Source organism: Harpia harpyja, chromosome 19 (genome assembly GCF_026419915.1).
Source record: "Harpia harpyja isolate bHarHar1 chromosome 19, bHarHar1 primary haplotype, whole genome shotgun sequence".
Taxonomy (NCBI): Eukaryota; Metazoa; Chordata; class Aves; order Accipitriformes; family Accipitridae; genus Harpia; species Harpia harpyja.
Genome location: NC_068958.1, coordinates 6092992 through 6117122, shown reverse-complemented (window position 1 = coordinate 6117122; position 24131 = coordinate 6092992). Strand labels below are relative to the sequence as shown.

General features: G+C 43.8%; 1 protein-coding gene across 3 annotated transcripts in view; it reads left to right on the top strand.

The window, feature by feature from the left end:
• The window catches only part of ABL1 (ABL proto-oncogene 1, non-receptor tyrosine kinase), an 82817-nt gene that overhangs the window by 28959 nt on the left and 29727 nt on the right, over positions 1-24131 (top strand). For 2 of the 3 annotated variants that reach the window (XM_052814865.1, XM_052814866.1), the window contains exon 1: positions 19647-20163. The exons of the other annotated variant lie outside the window; for it this stretch is intronic. In XM_052814865.1, the coding sequence (XP_052670825.1) occupies positions 20079-20163 (85 nt within the window). In that variant the 5' untranslated portion in view covers positions 19647-20078. Of the gene's footprint in view, positions 1-19646; positions 20164-24131 lie in introns of those variants that run through there. 3 annotated transcript variants of the gene reach the window in all.

Sequence of the window (24131 nt, the reverse complement as noted above, 5' to 3'; positions counted from 1 at the left end):
CTCAAGAATCTGGGACCAATTTACTGGGGTTCTGAAATCTGGTGTGCTACAAAGTGAGATAATTTGTGTAGTGTTCAGTTCAGCACAGAATTGTGGAGCCACACAGAGTAAAGTCAAAGCACTAATGCTTTTAGTGGTGTAGGGTTTTGGTTTTTTTTTTTTTTTTGCTTAGTTGTTTTTAATTTGCAGCTATATCCCAGGATTATAAGAAAGACAGAAAGAATACCTGGTAAAGACTAGTTTCCTCTAGAATAAACCAGCTTAATGGTGTTGCTGAAGGCAACAGAGAGATTCTGATGTAGGGCCTGCTCCTCACCTAATGCAAGCTTTTGATTAAAACATAAACATTACAATGGCAGTTTCCTTGTTGGGTTTTGCTTGTTTCTTAAATTCCCAGGGGGGGAACATTGGTGTTATAGAAAATGATTTTCCATTTTCAGCATTGTGAGACCTCCGTTTCTGAGCTGTGTGACCAGGGAGCGCAGGTACCTGCATACCGCTGGCTGGTTGAGCAAGATTTCTCACTTAGCTGAGGGCTGGACAGCAGGTGAGCAGGAGAAATCCAGGCTTTCCGCAGGCCACGAGAACCATCACCTTATGTTTCCATCTTGCTTAATTCCAGACAAAAGGTCATTCCCAACACAGACTCTGAGGGATTTTTGTTTTTTTGCAACCTGAGATGCACCAGCCTCTCCTTGTGGTGTGCATGTCTGCATTGGAGGACAGCAGTCTCTCTAAGCCGTCTTTATGTCTCTAGCAGCAGTATATCCTCTGTCTGGGCAAAGGATACTGTCTGCAGTGCTGCTTCAGCTGCTGCTTTCAGACAGCGTCAGCTCTCGGCTTCAGATTCTGAATGGTTTGGAGAGGACAAAGGGGGGAGGAGAGGCAGAAATCTTCCATGTTCTCAATTTTGACATGGCACCAGTGATATAGGTTGGTTTTCATGCCGTATGTTTAAGGTAGGGCACACTTACCTACTGTAAATCTTCTGATGCAGAGGGTAATACGCAGAAAACAGATCTTTATTACTGAAGGTGTAGGATGCTTTAGGGTTATTGTAGGGAGCTCAGAGTTTCCAACACAATAAAGTATATTTCTGAGAGCTGTGGATTAGCAGCACCAAGGGCACAGTCTGGCCCTCTTTCAGTAGGCTGGTATCTGACTTTGGGTTGTGTAACTAATTAGTTTGGGACACTTGGCACATGACCATAGTCAGAGGATGAGCTATTCGATTATTTAGATGGCTTGATGTGCCAGAGAGCTGAATTTTGAATCCATTCCTTTCAATCTCGCTCATGCCGGTACACTGGAGGAGCAGGGGAGCAGCTTCTGCAGCTCAAAGCTGGTCTGTTCCAGCTGACCCGAAAGAGCACTCAGTCGTGTCAACACTGGAGACTCAACCCACTTGGAACCCAGGTTGTGAAGGATAACGCGATGCCATTTTTTCTGTGTTCTTCCTCTTTTCTGCATTTCCTGAAATATTAATAAGCCGTTTTGAAGTAATTGACATCAGTTTCTAATCAGCGGTGTCCATGAAGCAGTGCTCCGTCGCTAGCCGTGATGACGTTGTTTGGCACGAGCGGCTGCCAGGTGAGTGAAAGTCGATCTGGAGTTGTGGAGCGAGTGGAAATAATGTGGCCCAGGACATGTGTATGTAATTTGTTCAGATGATTCAAGTGAGATCCATGGCAACTGAGATAAACAGAGGAAAAGATACTGGAAAACCAGCAGCGGCTTCATTTTAATAGCACAGCCTTTATTCCAGACAGCTCAGATGTTTACTATAAGAGCTCCATCTTCCTGCGTGTCTCTTCCTCCCCACCACCCCCATTGCTTCGCATGCACTTAGTCATGAGATTGGATGGCTTCTTGGGTAAAGCACCACAGGCCAAATTCCACAGTTTCTACTTGAGCAAAAAGCCATCGGCTGTCTTCAAATATGGGCTGCAGAATTTTTCTCCCTGTTTGCACATCCGTGATTCAAAGGACCGTAATAAAAACTCATCTTATTTGAGTTTCCAGTGGATCAAAATGCACTTTCTGAAAGTGTTACGGATTATTTGGCCAAGTGTGATGTCTGAGCTCAGGATGTGCTTTTGCTAAAGATAAAACTATTAGGCAAGCATAAAGTCTGTGCTGTATAAAGGTAATGTCTGAAATGGAAAGAGTGGAGTAAAGCACACCACCGCCACTCTTCCCGTGTGAAGTTAAAGTTGGCTAATTTGTGGCTGTTGAATAACAAACAGCTCTTGAGAAGATCAAGTACGACTTCCATGCCAGGGCTCTATCACGTGCTTGGCAGCAGGGCCGTGCTGGTGTGTGGGCTTCTGGGCAACTGAAACCTCAAGCTGCAAGTGGAAACAACTCAGCAAGAGCAGCAGACGCCTTGTGCTGTGCTGTGGAGAGAGGATTGGGAATGAGGACCTGAGTTCTGTCTCCAAGTAAACGATCCTGATGTCTGTGCTTGCTGACCAGGGTTGTGTAATATTGTGTAGGGCTACAGTTGAGTATGCTTATCCCAAATCCCACCCCCCAGGGGAGCTGGTGGTGATTCACTGCTCTGAATCATAATTCCTGACACTTTTCTAATCGCTGTCCTTAGTGCATCCTTGCTTCACGGGCTGCAAATCCGGTCTGATTGGAAGAAACAAGCTCTCAAGCAGTTTGAAAGCTGGCCCATTTCCTACACCAATACATTAATCCTGCATCAGAGTTCTATGTGGCTCATTTCTTTTCTCTGTGCTTTAACAGTGAACTAGGAGACACAACAATTTAGAAAAAGAAATTTAGCTGTAGAAATGTGATAAATGTCCAGTAATTTGATTGTGAGAAAAAGCGTGCCATGTATACAGTTTTTGGTTCACAGTTTAAAACTGAGTGTATTTGTCTGTTTAGAAAATCTGCTCTTTTTGTCATGAATTGGCAGGATCCTCAATTCTCTGTCGTTCCAAGATATTGCGAATATCAATTAAAAAAATCTAAATCTAAATACAGTTGTTTGAGTATAGTTATACTCTAGATACCTTTTCCACATATGGTTCAATATAAAACTCCCAATGTCTATACAGAGAATGCTAAGCTGTGTGTGCTTTTTTTGAATGACTGAAAATAAGGATTAAAGCTAATTTTGCAAATATCCTCTAAGTCATCATTTTGCAGTAGGAATGGAGCCAGGGCACCGGTTGCTGAACTCTGGGTTAACTAACTATGTGAAGCCATCCTGCATTTCTTAGCATGTACGTGCTCTAGTCCTTCTGCCTGCTTGCTGCCTGCTCTTCTCCTGATGGCTCCAAGCTAGCTGTCTGCTCCATATTCGTGGTCGCAGATATTGCAATGTCTGTGACAGCACTGGTTGTGTTACTCTGCAATATGAGAAGATGAATGTTAGGTGCTGCCTGTACATCCCTTGCCTGCCTAGGTGCAGGTCTGATGACGCTGCCTTCACTGTGACTGCCTGTGTTGAGCCTGCAAGCCAGTAGTCAGGAACCCTCTGCTAGCAAAAGATTTTGCCTGTGTGTTGCATGCTGTAGAGAGCGAAATGTGAACAGGTTTGTCTTAGACATTTATCTTACTTAACTTGTCTTGAGGGGAATAAGCAGGCTCTCTAGCAAGGATGCCTTTTTCCCAAGATGTGTGTTACCAATGTTAGTGTAGATGATAAAACAAGACATTTGCATCTTTCTCTCTGAATTTTTTCTCCACTTCATTATTCAGTTTTACATTTTGATGTCACTTCCAGTTCTCTTATCACAGTGAAATCTTTCAGAGTGGATAAAAGCTGAAAGCTACAAGCAGAAACCAAAATTTTTCAGCTGCCTTTGCTATCAAGCAGCAAACATAAGTCAGAAGCCCAGTGTTTATTTTGCTTTTGTTACCATTCCTGTAGGAAAAAAATGTACATAAAAGGTCTGTTTGCTGACTTGCAGTGATTGGGGAGCACGAGGAACTGAGTGAAGGGATTCAGAAGGAAGAGACAGAGAGTTCAGTCTTGAGTCATGGAAGATGCTTTCCCCGATCCAGTGGTTTTGCACGCATCTGTCCCCGTGGCGTCTTCAGGTCTCTTCGCAGAATCCACCCGCTGGCACAAGTGCTCAGCCTGTTTGAGTGTTCCCTAAATGTTCCCTCCCGGAACAGATTTTCTCCTCCTTTACCTGCTTGCCCTTCCTGGCAGGTAGAATTTAGAAACGGGAAACCAGTGTAGAGAACTTGGGAGGGATTTTCAATTTGTGGGGTGCTTTGAAAGGGTGCAGCTTGAGAGCAGCGGTTTGCATGAACACTCAATGCCAGAACTGGAGCCTCAAACTGACGGGGAGAAGGGGCTGAGCTGGATGGGTGAGAGGAAGTGGTGGGCCAGCTCTCGTAGGTGTTCAGTCAGGAGCAAACTATTTTCCACAGGATTTCAGAGTGGAAACTTAAGCTTTCCTAGAAGTATTCTTGAGGAGCAGAAGTGCCAGTGATTAATACATTGCCAATAAGGATAGGAACTGAAGTTTGCTCCCCACTTTGCGGGGGTGATGCCTGCTCAGGAAGGACACCTGATTTATATGGTTCTTTGGTGGCCAGTTTCTGACTGGAAATGTTTGGAGCCTGTTTTGAAGCTGTGCAGAAGAGTGTGCTTGCGTCATCCAGAAAATGCAGTGAGTCAGTGGAGTCCTGAGGGAGCTGTAACGGCTCAAACAGAAACTTGGAAAATGAAATGGGGATGGATTTAAAGATACAGCATTTGTGGCCGCTGCTCTGTTTAGAGATGGTCTGCATTCGTCCAAGGCATTGGTGATGAAGGGGTTCAGTAAGGACTTTACTGCTGTAAATACAAGTGGAGCTTTATAAGAGTGATCCACCCGGGGCAGGGTGTGGAACTGGAAGAGGGTGTTAAGCTAGTTCTGCTTGCCATTATACTCAGTATTTTGGTATTCAGGGAATCTCCATGAATTCTTCATTGATATGTGTGTTTTGGTATGTTAGTGAATAACTTGTTGGGAGGGACAGGAAGGAAGGCGGGGGGCAGCCTCTTGGTTTGGCCCCTGCTCATCCTTTTCCTCAACGTTTTCAACTGCCTTCAGATTTGGGATGGTTTCTACAGCATCACAAGCTATGCTGTTACTGCAGTGCAGCTGTATTGGGATTGCTCTTGGGCCATTTCATCTGCCCTGGGAAGACAAGGTCCTGTTAAGGAACCATCGTGTGGTTTGTAAACACATGCCCAGATCCTGGCTGGGTTGCAGGGGGTGTTAGAAGCACTTGCTGGTGCCCACCACCATGGAGAGGTTTGCTGTTAACGGACACTGCTCTTTCTCTTCATGTCCACCCACAGCTAGACAAAATGGATATGGGGTATCTCCTTCCTTCAAACCAAATGTTGATTCACAGGAGGTTGTTTCAGGGATTAGGTGTGCTCTTAAAATGCTTTTGGTTCCTATCGCAGGTGAAATAGCCAAGGTCTGACACTGTTGGTGCATTGGTTGTTTATTTGAAAACTTTCTGTGATGCTAACCACTGTAGTATTTGGGTGCCTCAAAACCACAGATGAATTATCTTTATGATATATTTCTGGAGGGAAAAAGTATCCATACAGTGGCATAACAGTGAAGTCAAAGATAATGTCTTGTGCTTCATATGTTCCCTATTGAATCCCTATTATTTTTGCTTCAGAACTGAGAGCCTGTTTTCCTCATTTACAAGGCCAGCAGACTGAGGCTGTTCCTCCCAGCAGAGGTAGTAGAACATAGCAGGAAACCCTGACAAATTTCCCCTCCAGGTAGGCTTTTCCCCTGCTGGGACAGAGCACTTGTAATGCAACTTCAGGTGCTGAACTTTGTTGATTTTATCTGAGCATGACAGAGTAAGATGCATCAAAGCTAGCAGTCCCTTACAGGTAAGGTTGTCCTCCAGAGTGACTTTTTCAAAAATAAAAGAACCAGTTTCTGGAGAGCCAAGAATGAAGCAAGATGAGAAAACCTGGCTTTTCCCGCTTGTTCAGGTCTTTTGAGCAGGGCAGTTCAGCCTGTGGGCCCCCTCCGGGGTCCTGCTGGGGTGGCTTGGTACCTGCGTTACTTAACGGGGTGCTGAAGCGTTTTGAATGAATGTTCCTGTCTGTCCCACCAGCCTGGCCTCATCCTGCTCTGCAAAGCTGAATAAAAAATCTTTGAACTACCAGGGTTTGCCACTGTCTGTCTATGATTAGCTCATTTCAAACTGCGGATTGTTTGAACGAATGTAATGGAATTCCTCGCTGGGCCTTCAGTTCCCCGGTAGTTGCTAATTCGCTCTGAATATACCTATTCCTTGAGTTTGCTTCCGTTGGGTTGTATGCTGACCTATGTATTCTTCTACGTATAGTATCTGACACTTTATTATCAGGACTATAAAAACGTTTTGTGACTGCAGTGTACATGCACTTCAGTGTTATAGTTCAGCTTTAACTCTCTTGCTGTAGCTATTACATTTAGACCATGAAAGCTTCATTAGTTCATTTTGATTGAAGAGTGATATGGTCCCCAGCAATGCTTATGCAAATTGATGACTCATATCTTTAGAGTTGAATTTAAATATCTATAAAATTTTAGACTTAGGCAAGTAATTGCATTACAGTTTTGCAATGTCTGTGAAAGATTTTTTTTTTTTTTTTTACACCTAAGGCCATATTTCAAACCTGTGACCTCATTCCCATAAAGCAAAGCTATTTCATTACATCATATCTGTGCAATTTGACTTTTGATAGCTGACATTTGCATTTATGTTGGATCCATTAAATACTTGTCTGGTTAAAAAGCTGCCAGGCATTTACATGTTAGCATGTAAATGTTAATTAAAAAAAAAATATTAAAAATTGGTATTCTTTCAGCCTTCTTGCTGGCAGTTTTGTTGAAAAGAAATTAATCATAGTTTTCCCTTCCATCGTCACTCTCTGCTTGGTTTCCAGAAAAAATGATTAATGATTTTTTGCCTTTGCAGCTGCAATATTTGATTGCAGTCTAACTTCACTAGTGATACATACAGAAATATTTCTGCAGTTAACTGGACATTATCAAATCCACAGCAGGTGATCTCCCTCTGTTGCAGTGAGCAGGATCTCTGAGGGCAGGTTCCCCTCCGTGGCACTTTCCCCCTTTGTATAGTGATATCAGCTCAGAATTTACATTGTCTAAATAAATACTTGAGGAGCTTAGTGTCCAAGATCTGCTGCTGTTCACTTTGCTTTGAGGCACTGTGGTTTCCATGCTGCTCTGATTAAAGTTAGATTTCAGTTAAGTTGGATGAGACTTGTATGAATCCTTTGGGGTGGGAAAGGATCAACGTATATTTGAAACAGTAAAATGTGTCAGTCTCTTACGGGGTGCCTGTTTGCAGACTTCATATAAATGTTGAATATTTTAACTTAGTATTTATTATCCTCAGCCATGGCCAACCATCTTTGAATCCTACTAAATTCCAGCACTAGCTTCCCCTGCCGAAATGGGTTAAAACACATCTTCGATCACTCTGTAACTTTAAATTGCCTTTTTTCCTTCCCTGAACCTCTTCTGTCACCTATCTTTTGCCAGCAAGTCTTGTGAAAGCAGCATCCCTTGTGATTCAGATCAACTGACTGTCTGGCTCCAGGGACTGACGCAGTGCTAGAGAGGACCCCTCCCACGGGGAGCGAGCCAGGGACAATTGCCTAACCCCCTGCGCCGGACCGCACGTTGCTCAGTAGTAGGATGCTCGGTGAGTGGGACTGAGAAAACCTTCCTCTGAGCACACTGGAGAGGGTAGCACCAAGATTAGTAGGAATGTTTTCTTGGCACCGTAAGCTCTGGAGCTGCAGAGTTAAATTCCTTGTTCAAGCTTACCCCCTTGGTCACACCTCCATGCCACTGATTATTCGTATTAAAAACAAAAACAACAAAGGGCTAATTGCCCAATTTTTGTAAAACGGCTATTTTTGTACATTCAGCCTCAGATGGCGTTTGACCCTTAATACAGATGGTTTCACTTAATGTATTTTGTTTAAACAATCCGTGTTCCTGGAAGTGGTTTCAGAATAGGCTGTTCCTCGTTGCTGTTCATGTTTGCTTTTTCTTATGATATTATAAGAAGCTTGAAGAGACCGGATTCAGAAAAGGGCAGTAATGAGTGTTAACAGGCATTTGTGGAAGCCTTTCTATTGTCCAGTTAAGGTACTGCAACTTTGTTGACTCCTCACAGCTTTCAAGACTGAAGTGGTTTGGAGCACTCTGATCGTTGGGCTGTAGAGCTCACTACATTTCTGTTACTCCTCCGTCTGTGTTAGAGACCTCAGGGAGTCCCAGCACATTTATGTGGAACAGCTTGTCATCTGAGATACGCGCCTTCCCCTGGTTTTCCCCCATGGGATAGGCTTCTTGGTGCTCCGACACAGGAAAATCTCCTCTTTCTCTTGGATACAAACGAAGCGTTTCTGTGTGAGGGGGAAAAAAAAAGTCTGTTATCCTTGGATCTAGCTCCTTTTCATGTCTGTTATAATTTCTGCATGTGCAGGCTTTCCGCAGATTGTGTAGGATGTGTTGTTGATACTGAACACACCCTGTGAAAAGCCTGCATTGAGTTCAGCATCAGGAGTCTTTATATCCTGCCCTCTGCCATAGCCACGCTGCCACGAGGCAGCTCCACTTGATGGAAAGAATGTGAGTGCCCTCAAAGTACATGAAATGTGTTTTATAGACTGGAAGTTAGTGTATCGGGTGTGTTACTGAACGTTTCACGTTCGTATAGTACCTTCTAGCAGTGGATCTCAAGGCTGAGACCTCATTTGTAGTTGGCTTGTCCAGAAGCCAGGTGGCATGAAAATCTTTTACATTTGGAAAAAATGGAGCCATGTGTCAGGTAATTGGTTTTATCTACAATTACAGGCGAAATCTAAAGAAGAGTTGGAAATAAAACCGTGGCATGTCTATTCCTACAGCATATGATTAAACTGAATGGTTAATTTTCCCTTAATATATTTTTGTTTTCCTAAAAATATTTTCATTTTAAAATCCAGACCCCATTTGAGGAGTTGACAGTGTAAGCAAAAGTGAACCAAGCTGTTATCAGCTCTTTCCAAAACAATAACCTGCTAATCTTCCCAATGACATTGTGACATCCTTTATAGAACACTTCAGGTACAATTAAAAAATGGGAGGTGACATAGTCTGTGGGGTTTTTCCTCTGTGCTTTTTCTTGATCTTATAAATGGTATGTTACATGGCTTAAAATCCTTTTGCATTACCTCTCCAGTATTTTCTGTTACCCGTGCAATATGAAGCGATGCACTGGCTTCATCCCCCCCTTGACTCCAGAGGTGCTGGAGATTTCTAGTCATGTTTCTTTCTCCAAACCTTCCTCTGCTTTGAGATTAATTTTAAAATAGGTTCTCCTGGCACCCTAACTGCAGTGCATGTTGGAGGGAGGGATTGGGGGAACACAGCAGCTCTTTCGCCCTGTGAAAATCCTCTGGCCATGTTCCAGTCGCAAGACTTGCAAAGACTGAGCCGAACCAAGAGAAGGGAGGAAATCTGGACGCATGGCCTAACAAAAGCAGTTTGGCTGTCGCTCTGGATTTTCCCACCTCTTGTTGGTTCAAGCCAGAGCCTTCCTTCTCTTTTTGTGGTACATGTTCTAGGCTGCTTTTTGTTTGTTCAGTTACTTTATAGGCTTTGGTCTTTATTCTTGTAATAACTTGATATAACGTTATCTAACTTGGCTGGGCAGAGGAACTTGCACAGGGAGTCTTGAATATACCATGGACTAGTGGAGTTAAGTCTGGGCTTTCTGCGTTACATTGCAGGTGTTATCCAGGTAAACCTAAATTTTTATATCAGATACCATCTAGTAAAGCCAAATGAAGGAGTGTTCATTGTATTCTACCTGGGCAATATGTGGTATTTTGCATTCCTCTTGCAATGTGGGGAGAGAGATGCAACTTCAGAAAGTGTTGGGTATTGTTTATTTTTACTGGGAGTGTTGCATGACTTTTCCTTCACAGAAAAAGCAAGAACAAGAAAATACAGTAAAAGATTGTGCCAGAGGCTTGCAATCTGTAGAAATAACATGGAGTTTAACTGATCCATATATCACTGACATGAGACTTCAATATGGATTGGAGTTCGATCAGCAATAGGAAAAGCTGTGAATTTAATTACAAGGGAGTGGTGCTATCTTCTACTTGGAACTTCATGGAACACCCCCAGAATCAGGAGAGGCTTACAGAGGAGCTACAGAGGAACTTCCTACCCAAGAAAGGGTTTCTGACAAAGCTGTGTTTTCAGAGAGTGTTGCCTCTACTGCAGCACTGTTGCATATCTGGGTATCTGTAAGCTCTCTAGGAATTTGAGGCATTGCCTTCCCTAGATCCAGACTGGAGCACAGCCAGTTACTCGAGGCTGGCTGAAGTACTTCCATTTCAGGTGGAAGCAGGTTTTCCAGCACTGATTGACTCTGTGGTCCATTTGATGGTCTCTGAATGATTAATAAAATGCATCTATATCTGGTCCACTTCTACATTCATATTTACTTCTTTTGGATTTGTTTGTAGATCTTTCAGTGGGAAAGATTGGTAAGATTAAGCTGTCCATACAGCTCAGTACTTGCTAGTACAGATTATTTTCTCAGCATTTTGAATTAAGAAACAGCTCTCCTGGCCCCTTCATGATGCCAGCACTGTTATTTGTATGAACATGTAGTGAGAAGAGTCTTCACATTCTTGAACTGGGTCACCGCACGGTTGTGAGAGCACCGGTGGCAACAAAAGGGAGAAGATGGGAAAGGTGAGACTGAGGCACTCTGGATTTAGAAGGGGTTAACTGGCTGAGGACCCTCACTCTGTGTCAGCATGATCTCTTCCCAACTAATCTCGATGCTTGCCTGTAGCATTTTTCTGGTTCCTGCCCTCGTGCTCCATTGTGCAAATTTTCAGAGCAGCGGCAGGTATTTTACTAAAAAAAAATTTTTTTTTTTTTAATCATTTGTGCAGGTCTTCAAAATCTACTTCTCTCCCTGTGAACAGTGAAGTGACTCAGCTAAGCCTGAAATGAAGGATGTGGCAGCGATAGGGCCTGTGCGGAGCAGGGTCAGATAGCTTATAGGGTGCCGACTGTTGCTATTCATTTATACTTCCGCACTTTCTTTATTTTCCGTCTGGTATGCGGGCAGACAGAATCTACAGTCTTTATTCATGCCAACAGCTGTAAACCTCAGACCACATGTAATATATCTGCTCTGTGAATGGCTCTGATTAATGATAGGCAGGTAGGGTAAAGAGGGAATGAATAGAAAGGAACTTTGGATTTCTCAAAATACATGGAGAGGCAGAGTTTGGGGTTACTGGAGATCAGTAGCACTGATTTCTTTTTTATACCTTCCTTCTTAGTCTTGCCTCTTTTACCCGGAAAGGCAGAAAACGTGAAGGTGTTTCACAGTCTCATGCCATTTTCTAAATCTAAATCCTGATATGACAAGCATTATACTCTAAGCATACCAAGGAAACTAATCTTGAAAGACTTTAAGAACTTTTGCCCTTGATAAATTCAGCATCAGACTTTTGCTTTGTCTTAGTGGTGCAACCTAGAGGGAATATTCCCTAGCTTTTCCAAAAAAGTTCAAATTAAAATGCTTCTTTCAATGTGTTTTTATGTTTAGGGATTGAAAAAAACCAGTGTTTTAAACCCTTGTGAAAGTTTAGCACTAGGTCTAGCACTTGGAACTGCATCTGTCTACGTTCAGCAGTGCTTGAGTAAAATGGATATCCCTTTCTGCATCTTTGCTGCAGTTGGACCAGGACGGTGTATATGTACGTTTTTACATGTGCCGTTCTTCACAGTGAATAGCTTATTTCTGCCTGAAGTTTCTGTCTGTTGGCCCCAGTCTCTACAAGAGAAAATACTGGTCCTGCCTTTACGTCATAGTCCCAGCAGGACTCTTAAAACTTCTTATATTGTGTCCTGACAACAAAATAAAATGCTGAACTGTTTGGAGGGAACCATTGCTGCAGGCAGTTCTAATTAACTGAAAGCTTTTTCTTTCTGGGAGTGTATATTTAATTTCTTACAGTGGGAATAATAAGCAATTAGTGCTATGGAGCACCATGCACTTCACCTGCATATCTGAGGGACTCTGAGAGTAGATACTGAGGGTGGATAAATACTGTAATTTAAATCAAGTGATTGCAGATGTTTTTATATAGCATCTTTTATACTTATATAGATGCTTTTTTATTTATATTGTTAAGGGCTTCTACTTTCTCAAAATAATATGTACTCCCCTGTGGATGAATTAGCAAAGTCTTGAATTCCTGATTGGAAGGCACTGTTTTGGGGGTGTTTTGGTTTTTTTTGTTTAATTAAAAAAAAATTACACTTATTACAGTGTCAGGAAATGTGTATGCTGTGATCCTGTAAAGGTTTCTGTCCATCGATATTGACACTGTTCAAAAGCATAACTCTGTTTAGGATTAGATCCTTAGAGTAAAATGATCTTTGCAATTGAATTTATCCTAGTCTGCTGTGTGTGTTACTTGAAATTTTCTGCAATTCAGAAAATGATCGTAATCCTTACTGAATTCGATGCTGAAACAGCTTAGGTGAGCGTGGACTAGAGGAGCAATGTATGGCTGGGTAGGGAGCCCTCACTTGCCCCGAAATAGCTGAGAAAATGTTAATATTGCCATGAGACCTCCTTTGCATATTCAGCCTCAAGGCAAAGGGGTTGAATTACTACTAGGTTTGATGGGTTATTTGTTTATTGATAGATTATTATTTGTGTCTGCTATGCATGATTTTTTTTTTTCCTTTGCTTTTCAAGTACTTTGGCGATTCCTGTACCTGTGGCAGCAGCAAGCGTGCTGGACATGTTCATAGAGCTGTCCCCCAGTTAAACTCTCCGCTTGGGAGAGAAAATGCAGCACAGCTGCGTGGCTTGGGTGGAGAGAGCAAGTGGAAGAAAGAAGTTTCAACTGTTACAGTAATATTAATTCAATAGCTGATGCACAAAAGGTTTTTCATATTGGCCAGAGTTAAGGTGCTCAGTACAGGTCCGTGTTCCAAAATGTGAATGACAAGAGGTGGGTAACAACCAAGCGTGTGTGTTTACAGGCACTTCAGCTGCGGTGCAGATAGTGCTGGATAAACCTCGCATCCTCCATGTTCCTCCTAATCCCTGCTGGGTCTAATGCTGCAGTGGTTCAGTAATACTTGTTTTCTTTTCTTCTTCTCCCCTTCCACCCCCTCCTCATGTGTAATTTGATCTCTTAGGCCTGGTCTTCTGCTTTGGCAGATTTTTCAGCTCTTGAATGGAAGAAATTAACCACTTAGGTACTGTCAGGACTAAAACACGTTTTACTGGTCCTCCTGGCTCTTCCTGCGGACGTGCTCAGAATTACACAAGATAGCCCTTGAAGTCATCAGCTGTGGGCTCCCCGTTTTAACCTCTTGTTTTAACTTTACTTATTTATCTGCATTTCCTTGCCTTTTCATTTAAAAGAAATACGGAAATGTTCCCACTCAAGATCTGAGTCAGTATTGGCAAAGACACCTCTCTAAAATTTATTTTCTGATACTTTCCAAGTATGTATCTTTTCTGATTGTGTCCTGGCTGTCTGTAAGCCCTCTCTTCTCTGGTCTGGCAGAAAATACTGAAGTTCAGTAGGATCCCTAAACTGATGTGACTCTACCTATCGCATAGAAACTCTCAGTCCCTACTCCCTCTTTCGCAACATTAATAAACTGCCCAGATAATGGAAGTGAAATAATTACAGTAAGTAGGAGTCTGTGCGATTTTTGTGTCTTTAAGGTAAGCTGCTATTTTTTTCAGATCTGAATAGTGCAAGATACCTCTTTCTTCTTCTTTGCCTGCAGATGCAAAGCTTTTAATGGAAGAAGGCCAAAACTTTTTCAGTGATTTGTGAAGAGCCCCTTTAGACTTGGATTTAAGCTTGCAGGCTTCAAATGCTAATACCCCAGGCAATTCCCTGTGGAGCTCACAACCCATCTTGCTTTTTTACATGAGTATGGTGAAGTCCTACCACTATTGCAGGAATTTAATAGTACCCTCTGCCTTGTTACTACCTTAAAAAGGATTCTGCCCTGTAGCTTGAAAGGAATTTCAAATAGTTGAACATCCCCTCTCTGAAATCCCACCACTTCTCAACTGAGTCCTTCACTCATGAAAATTGCAAATAACAAACATCTGTTAAATCAAGGAGAAAAAACAACAAATGCACATGCTGTATTGCAAAATTTTTTTCTGTTGATGTGTCCCGTGGACTTTTTGTAACCTGGCTTTTTTTTTTAAGTTTCTTCCTGTGAGAGTGGGACTTGCTCAGTCCAAGTTCCTGAAGTGTTAATGTTTTATTGTATGTGCAGATATCTCTCTGTGCTCTTGCAGGGCCATTCGCTCTGTGCTAGATGGTTTCTGAAGGAAGGAAAACACTCTTTGCCCTCAGGTGTTAACTAGCCTTTGTTCAAATTCATGTGTGGGTGGTTGTTTTTTTTTTTATTTACAATAATGCCTATTGTAGAGTGGTCAGAATAGTAGCAAGAGGCTTTTGTTTTTAACATGCTATTTTAACTAGCTATTGTAAACATGTCAGCTGAATTTTGAGAAGAGCTTCAATGGAAAGGTAGAATATTGGTCTTTATAAAAATGTTTTGTACATGAAAAGGAAATGCAGAGATGTCTACATAAAAAGCTGGAAAAAATCAGACAACAGCCGAGTGCTTCTGAGGTAGGGCAGTGCTGGAGAAACTGGGGGTGGCATTACATGCATCACTGACGGCCCAAAGGTTCACCTGAGCAAGGTATCTGGGCAGAGCAGTGAAACCACCTGAGTCCTGTCTGGGTATACTTTATTAATGCCAGTGGTATTATTGATTCCTAGCGATCACCAAAATAGGTAGTAGCCAGAGATCCTTCAGTATTTTGGTTGCTTGGGCTTTCTTCTTAAGTGCATGAACAAACATGGAAGGTTTTAATGGACTAATGTAGTCATTCTATTTGCAAACACCAACAAGGACTTTTCTCACCTTCTCCCTGTTATGTGGCAGGTACTACAAATAAATCACAAATGTAATCGCCTTTTTGTCTAGTGCTGTCATTGCCAAGTAAGCAGAGAACGTTGGAATATCCTGGAAGACTTGTTTTCACTTTTGGAGTTTCACGTTTGGAGTAGTTACAAGGTGTCAATGAACAATTATTGAGACTAAGAGGAGATTGACTCGAGGCAGTTGTTTAAATCTGAGGTGGCTTTTAATGGGCTGGGTGTGGGATGTGCGCTCAGCTCTAACCCTGCCCAGCTGGGACTCACATTCTGCGGTGCTTTCTTTGGCATACCATAGTAAAGCTCTCTTGGCTTAACGTGCACGACCCACTGAAGTTGTATTCATTGCAAACAGTTTTACAAGACTCCACCAGACAGTGTTTTGTGCTGCACGTGCCAAGAAGGTAGAGTTTAGTAGCCAGGTTTTTAAATCTGCTAGTCCTCTCAATCTAATACGCACCAGTATCTTCCCAAAAGTTTGGCAGATTGTATCTACGAGTGGATGGAGATGTTTAATGGTGGAGGATCTGAAAACCCGAAGGAAAACTGGAATCTGTCAGATAAAGCTGGACCAGCCCCCAGGAAAACAGGCAATACTGCATTTGCTGTCGGATCAAAGCCCAGCTTTGTTACAGCTGTGTGTATAGCACATGCTGTGGTCATTCATGGATTTCAACATAGGCTTCTTTGATCATTTTCATATACACATATATTTTTAATAAGGTAATGGTATTAGAATGTGTTATTTCACTATGTGAAAGATGTCATCAGAAGAGAGCTATGTAGTATGGCAGTGCTCTGTGGCATGGACCTGTTTTTAAGCATAAAGACAGTGACCTGTGAATGCCCAAAATCATGTGTAACCTCCTCACTAAGAAAAATGCATCTTACAAATTATGTGATTCTACATTTCGTTGCTCCATACATCCAGATACAGCAAAGTGCTTTACAACTGGCATTGAGTTAGTCTTTAACACCTGTGGGGAAATTCTCAGCTGCATTTACAGAAGAGCAAGGTAAGGCACAGGGTAACTTGTAACTGTAAGCAAGAATCTGCTCTATTCCGGTGCACTCATTTACTCCTTTGCTTTAACCACTAGTTTGTGCTGCTTCTGTTTCAAGTGACTTTTTCCACCCCGAAACAGCTGAACGTGCCTATCAAAAAAAGCCCTGTGTTTGGGGCTTCAAACTCTGTTATCTTTCCATGTTTCAGAAGAGGATTTTAAAATAAAATTAAGCTCTGCTTTTAAATGGGTGACGAGCACTCAAGCTGTTTTTAATGGTATTGAACAAAATTCACTCCAGCTGCTAACGCCATGGGATCATGCCAAAACTCCCTTTCTGTTCATGGAGTCTAGTCCTTTCGCTGCTGCTGTCATGCATGTGTGTGATCGTTCTCTTTTGGAAAAATCTGTCTTCAAATTTTGGGTAGCTTTAAGAAAGTAAAGAACAAATAGCTGTCTGCTAGAAGAAGCTCAAATGTGAAGGCAGTTGACTAAATAGGTTTACGCTCTTGTATGAGCATGAACAATAAAGGCTAATGGATACTGGATTGCATTAACATCAGCAGAGCCAGCAGGTCGAAGGAAGTGATTACTTCCCTCTTTTTGGCGCTTGTGAAGCCACATCTGGTTTACGGCGTCCAGCTCCCTCCTTCCCCTGCAGCAGATGCTGACACACTGGAGGGAGTCTGGCAGGGGCTGGAGCAGGCGGTGCCGCCCGGGCCGAGGGAGCTGCCTTTGCCTGGTCGGGGAAGAGGGGGCTAAAGGGGTCCCAGTGCTCTCATAACCACCCACCTGGTGACCAGAGAGACTCTTCTCAGAGGTGCACAGCACAAGGAGGAGAAGCAACACTTATAACTTGCAGCAAGGCAAAGCTGGATAGATTTAAGAGGATAAAAAGTGTTTCATGCTGCCCAGCAGACTTGGTTAACATTGAGCTGCAAAAAGCCTGGAACAACCTGATCTAGATAGATAGCCACCCTCTGAGCAGGAGGTTGAACTGGAGACCTTCTGAGTCTGCTCCCAACCAAAATTGATTTGCCATTCTGCAACAGAGCGCCCCAGTTGAAGGTTGCATCAGTCACTCTGTAGTCCAAAAGGCTGTACACTTTTCATGACTGATTTTGTTTTAAGTTGTGTATATGGCAAATAAAGGGATTAATAGATGTCAGCCATAAGAGTAGCAGAGTTTGTGTCACACTACCACTATGGCTTTTATTTCTGTATCATCAGTTAATCTCATGGCATGTAGGAAGGGCAGAGGGTATTTGCTCAAAGTATTTACAGCCTAGTTTGCCATGACACAAAAGAGGAAACGTTGAAGGATGACGTTTGTACCAGAGGGACCACACAAGCTTGTCTGTGTGGAAACATAAAGGGAATTAATTTGTTTATCTACAGAGGAAGTTATCCCAGGATAGCTCATTGTGTTTAACTCCCCAAGTGGATGCGTTTCTCCTACAGTGAGGCTCTTCTGCAAGCAGGTTAATTTAATTTGAGATGAGGCATTCTTCTTCTGGAGTAAGAACCCCAGGAGTTCATCAGGAATGTAATCCGCATTAATTCTGCCGGCGCTCATTGTATTAACCTTAATTGTAGTGGCTGGGTGGAGTTCATGGGGGGCAGCCTTTGTACTGCCGGGGGAATGCTATGGGGATTCCACATTCCTACAGCTGCAGCTGAAGGAGAAGCGTGATAGGGGTGCTCCTCACATGGAAAAGAAGTTGCGTGCAAGATGCCTGGTCTGCCTTTACAATGTTACTTCATCTCAGTTCCCTAAACATGACACTGGGCCTAAACACGTGATGGTGGAGCTCCTCCTGTGATTTATATAACCTTTCTCCTCCAAATCTGCTTTTAACTCCTCTTTCCCCCTCCCTGCTCCCCAGTGCAGTTCTGCACAAGTTCTCTGTTGCATTCTCATCTGAAGTTAGGTGGGCAGGGAACAAGTAGATAGGTGTTGGTTTTTCTTGAAACTCTCGTGCTTCCATAAAGTAGAAATCCTCCTCCAGAAGTGGAGAGAGGAAGGGAGAGCGTGGGGAGAACTGCATCGTTGTCTTTCTAATGCACGTGCAGGCTGTCAGAGGTGGGGGACTGGGTCTGTAGCTTCATTTCTTTGCTGGACTGTCTAAATTGAGGAAATGTTTAAGCTCTCTCACTGTTCCTGGTGTATTAAGTGGGGATATCCATGTTCATCTTTTCTGAGAAAAAGCGTGAAAGCACTTTGAACATCACGCTGTCCTTGCTGTGATTATGTCTCTGCTAGAAATTATGTGACTTGTGGTATTTAAAAAAATGCAAATGCTGTTATTGCAGCTCAGTATGGGTTGAGAGACCAAGGATTTCTTTCCAAGCTGCCTTTCACATGTACACTCCATGGATCAGAAGACTGAGGCAGAGTAATGCTGTAAAATAATGTTTAAAGAGTCTGAGCAATGTTTGCTGTTTCGGAGGCATGGTCCTCGGATACTGGAAGCATGCAGTTTCCCCTAAAGTATTAAATGTTTGAAAACGTTGGAGGGCAAAAGAGCACTAGCTAGTCAGTAACCTTGCCAAAATAAACTGTCAGATGTGGAAGGAAGCTTTCAGGGACAAAAATGAAGATTTGCTGCTTTGTTGATCCCGTGTGTGACACACCAAGCACTCCGCATGTTGCAGTGGAGTTTGTGGTAGGATTGGCTTCCCAGGCCGTTTTCCCCAGCCTCGCTGTTTTGCACCCCTGATGAACTCTGCACCCTTGAGCACCTCTTGCTCCAAGCAGCAAAAGCACCCCAAGGTTCAGGAAATGTGAGGGGATTTTTGCGGGGGGGGGGGAAGCAATTGTGTACACACCCAATTTGCTATCTCCTTTAAATAAATATATATAAAAAAAATATATATACATATAGAATATAAATATATATATATATAACAAAAGTGATGGTTGTTTTAAAAAGGAGATACACGCTAATGCCAGAAATTAATCTATAAAAGCAAAAGTGGAGAGCAGTAATTAATGTGTAGCCTTGAGAAACCTGCGAGGGAAGGGCACAGTTTGTAGAGGAAGAGTAGGTAGTGGGAGAGTGAAAACTTCTGGCCCGTCGTGCAAGAGGAGTCGTATCCTGCGAGCGTAATTGCATCAACTGAGATTTGAATCCATTTGCCTGTAATTATCACAGAGATGCTACTACAGCATCTTTTGGGAAGGACCTCCAGCTCCCCTGCAGTTTTTGCGCTGGTTTACGAACGGGCATAGCTCTCCGTTTGCTTCTCCCTGTTACAAGGCGCAGTATTTAAACAGTTCCCTTAATACGCTGTGAAAGGAGACGCTTTTAAGACTTTGACTATTGCCTACAATTCGCTTGGTTTAACAGCCGTGGTGTACCAAGCACCGCAGCAGCAGAATGATTCCTTAATGCTGCCTTTCCTCCCCCCTTCCCAAACCAAGCAGGGCTCTCCCAGGCAGGGGAAACCTGTTGATTTTCACCCTCGCCTCCCTGGCGTTGGGCGAGGAGGCAGGCAGGGTGCAGGCAGGCAGGCAGGAGGAGGGTTAAGGAGCGAGGGCGTTGCTCGCCTGCCTGATGTCACGGAGGCAGGCAGCGGCTGAAGGGGCCCTTTGTTGGCCGCGGAGCCCCAGCAGCCCTGCCTGCACCCAGCGCCCGGCGGCGTGCGGGCAGCTGCCGCAGACTGCGGGCAGAAGTGACTCTGCCCAACTTGGCCGGCTTTGCTTGGTTTTTTTCTTTCCTATTTTCTCCCCCCCGCGCCGCCCCTCTCCCGCCAAAAGAGTTGGGAAGGAGGGAAGATGGCTGGAGTTAACTCCCCGGTGGAGGAGATGCGGGGCCCCAGGATTTTCCGCCTCTCGGGCTCGCCCTTGTAATGGTTTTCGGAGCGCTGGATTTCTTAGACTTTCCCTGGATATTTTGTTTTAGAGTTTTCCTGGATTTTTTTTAGACTCTGGCCGGATTTTTTTAGACTTTTTTAGACTTTTACCGGATAATCCGACAGGGCGAGAAGAAGCTGAAGGAGGGGGGAAGGGAAAGCAGACAGCCGAAGCCAAACTCTAACAAATGAAAATGTTGGAGATTTGCTTGAAATTGGTGGGTTGCAAATCGAAGAAAGGGCTTTCCTCGTCCTCCAGCTGCTACCTGGAAGGTGAGTACCCACGGGGGCCGGGGTCGGGCCGTGCCCCCCCCCGGGAGCGCAGCAGCCACAGCCCGCCAGCCGACTCCGGGTGCTGCGTTCCCGGAGCGGGGGGGGGGGGGGGGGGGGGGCACGGCCTGACCCCGCCGCCATCCCAGACACGAATTTTATCCCTTTCTTGCAAGTTGGGGCCAGGCTTGGGGAGACGTTTGGTCCTGGCCAGGTTTAGGCTGGGCTTTTCGTATGCGGGGGGGCGAGGGAACCGAGTGGTGTACGCGGCATCCAGACCCCAGGTGACTTTCATTAACTGCAGTATACAAAGGGAGCGCGGCTCTACCATTTATGGTTGTAAAATGTCAAGTGATCTTACTGCCGAGCCCATAAACAAAGCGGTATTTTCAGGCCTCGGCTTTATTTTTTTTGCCCGGGGAAGGATCTCCCTTATTTTGGGCGTGAGAGGAGGATGGTAAAACCAACTTCAGGCTCAGGAAGAAAATTTAGATGAGTCCATCCGTAAAATATTTTCAGCATGCGTTAATACGTAATCTCTTAGTTCATTCTGGTTATCCCCTTGTAAGTTTGCTTTCCCCAGGCATTCATTTAACTGAGTTTTCCTGCGTGTTTGCTTTTAAAAAGTGATTTTGGAGTCACACCCGTGCTTATTTGTAGACACTGAAACGTTAAACGTGTGGACCCGACTAGCTCAGATGGAAAGCCAGACAGAGGCACCGTGCCGGGTTTGGGGGACTTTGGGCTGAGGTCTTGCTTGGCGTGACTTCGAGCAAGTTCTTCACCCCGGCGTGGCTTCGCACCCCGCCTGTGGAGCAGCATTACGGGTCCCCCCCGTGCAGCCCCAGCCCCTTGGCCGCACTAGTGGGGCTGTGTCCATCCCGCCAGGTTGGTCCGGGCTTCTTCAACTTCTTTTGTGTTGCGGGATGTTGCTTCAGTAAAAATAATCTGTGTGCCAGGAGGACCGTGCTAACTCATCAAATCAGAGGCACGAAAGGCAGCAGCTGATTTCCCGGGGCCTATCGCAAGTCGCTGTTGCTCAACTCTCGAATATTCAGTGGAGAAATGGTCCTTGAAAATTCATAGGTTAGGAATCTCAAAATCTACAAATGGCTTCTTGTGGCAAACCCATCTGAAGAAATTTCGGATCAAGAGTCTGTATTTATCAGATGAATTTAGTGGCTCTGAAGAATTTTCTGTTGTCTAAAATCAAAGAACAGTTTCCAGAGGACTTTTTTTATTTATTCAAACTTTCAGAAACCTAGTGGTGGGCAGATGCATGTGAATAATTTTGATCTTTCCTATGCGACTGAATTCTTCCGTGATCTTTTAGGTCTATAAAAGCTCTATCTGTGTCCCCTGCCTCTGGTATTGCTCGGGCACGGCCAGGCTGCGTGTTGAGGAGGAGCTCCGAGCCGTGCTGGGCCTCCTTTCTGTGCCGTTGGATCTTTCAACACAGCCCTGGGAGAACAGGCAGAGCATCTGGGGCCTCTCTTCCCTGCAGAAATGAATGCTAAAGGATGATGTTACAAGGGTGTTACCCTGACTGTTTTTGCAACTTTTCTCTTTTGTGTGTGTTACAACCCCCCCCCCCCCATCCCGAATTTGGAATGCAGTTGCATAATAGGATTAGAGCATAGTTTGACTTGTGCTATATAGGCAGTATCGAATTAAGAACATGATCATTGACACAATAAATATTGTATTGTTTCTGTCTTCTGCTTCCCTGAGACTGTGGCTGCATCTTTATTTTTTATGATGGGATGGGAAATGAGCATTGAAACAACTTTTAAATGGTCTTCTATCAAAGTAGCTCAGTCTCATTTCTCAGCTCAGCATGGGGCAAAACCGAAGCCACCATCCAAGCCGCATGTTAAAGGTGAACAAATGGGGTAACAGCAACCTTAAGGCTGTGACAGTCGGTTAGAACATAGGCAGCAGAGGACCCACCGTAATCGACTGTGGATCTCTTGGAGAGCAGGGTGAGAAGTTCATCTGGAGGTGGGGGAAATTTTTAAAAAAGTAGGATTTTCTGTTTTTACTTTCTAAAGCTGAAGGTCCCCACGTGGTATTCCTAGGCAGCTTTCTTCTTAAAGTTATTGTGAGGTTGAAAGTGCTGCTGAGGACTCTTCAAAAGAGTAGGGGTGACTTGTCCCAAACCGATGTACTCCAAGGGCACAAGTGAAAACCATTTGCTTCCATTACCCTGAAGAAGATAACAAGTTTTTACATATGGATTTGTTAATTTTGATAGAAACCACTTAAGCTTGGCAGGTCATGAGAAGGGGGCAGGTTTGTGTCAAGGGTCAGAAACTAGGGACCATTGCTCCTGGATCCCTGTGAGCAGCGTGTGATAGCCAGTCCATTCCCATGCACGTCCCACAGCCTCGCTGAAGCTTCTGAAAGGATTAAGGAGATGATGGTGATACCGGTAGAGGATTTAACTCTGCTCTTGTTATCTTAGTTGTATGAGAAGCTGTTGAGGATGTGAGGGGAAAGCGGAAAGTTTCTTTACTGTAGACGACTATAAAACCTTAAACATAACTGCTTAAAGGATGAAAGGTCCATTAGTTGCATGGAAAATCAGTTGCAGCCAGGAGGATAGATTAAATTTTACCTAATTCAATTTCTTATTTTGGTTTTCATGTGTTAACAAAAACACAACAGTTTTTGTTTTATGAATAGCATGGGACTATAACAAAATCAAATCTGTTTGTCGTTTTTTATAACACACTTCTTGAAAATGCTGTACTGAGATTGGGTTTGATATAAGGCTGATTTAGAGTCAGGCACATGTGTACATGTCTTTTGACTAAGTAATCAGAAATGTTTTTTTTCATGGTGGTCCTCTTCTGAAAGGCTTTTAATGCTCTATTAGTTTGCAGGATCGAGGATTGTTTGTAGCGTCCTCTCTGTCGTGGTGTGGAGGGATGGCAGGTGCTACATCCCATTGCTGTGCGCTTTGCTGTGTACAGGCAGGCTTGCCTGCTCGCTGAAGAAGTTGAGACCTTTTCTTAACCATATCAAAAATAGGTTTAAACTGGTTTTAACAATTACTGAGATTTCATATTGATGTTTGAGCTGGCCATTTTTTGCCCTCGTTTCTATTCCCACTAGTAAATATTATTTTAAAATGTGAGAGATCTGAATTTCTGTCATCTGCTTTCTCCTTTCTGCCTTTGCCAAACTGAATAATTCCTCACCCACTTCACACCAAGAAAGGGTAAAGAGTAGAAGGGAAGAGGCACAGCAAGTACTGCTGCCAATCTGATCTGGAAAACAGAACATGTCCATGTCCCAAATAGGGGCTGAAATAGTCTTGCTGCCTTTTTGGGCTTGCTCTACCACTGAAAGGCAGAAGCCTTGTATAAAACCTGTCAGTGTTTTCTGTAAAGTTTAAAAACTGTTTTGGGAACACTAGTAAAGTCCTTTGTTTTGTAACTTAAATGATTTCTGTCCTGCCAGCTGTCATGTCAGATTGTCTCGTACCCCCCCCCCCCCCCTTTTCTTTTTTTCGTGTCTTGTTACAGCTAGAGTAGACAAGCCTCGGGAGGAGCAGCAGCCTGTAGCCATTGCCCTGTTCCTGGAGAGTTTCTTTTTATGCGTTTGGGCATATATTGAGCCAGACCCAAAACTGCAATGCCAGCGACTCATCCTGCCCCAGTGTTGCTGGGATCAGCAGGTCTTTGGTCAATCTGTTAGGAAAAGCAAGTGCATTAAGACGGTGTTGCTGCCTCCCAGGGAAGAGCCTTCTGTTTGTTTCCTCTCTTCCTTGGCTATTTTCTACTCCTCACCTCTTGGCCTCTCATCTGCCATCACTCAGTAGAGTTCTTGCTTTTAAATATGTTTCTGGCTTTGTGATGGCTTGCTAGTTATGTGCTTGTTCTAGCGGTTCTCGCCTGTCCCATCCTTATTAAAAAATCTGGCTGATAGTGCTTGCTACCTTTTCCCATGGGTTGTGGTGAGGAAAG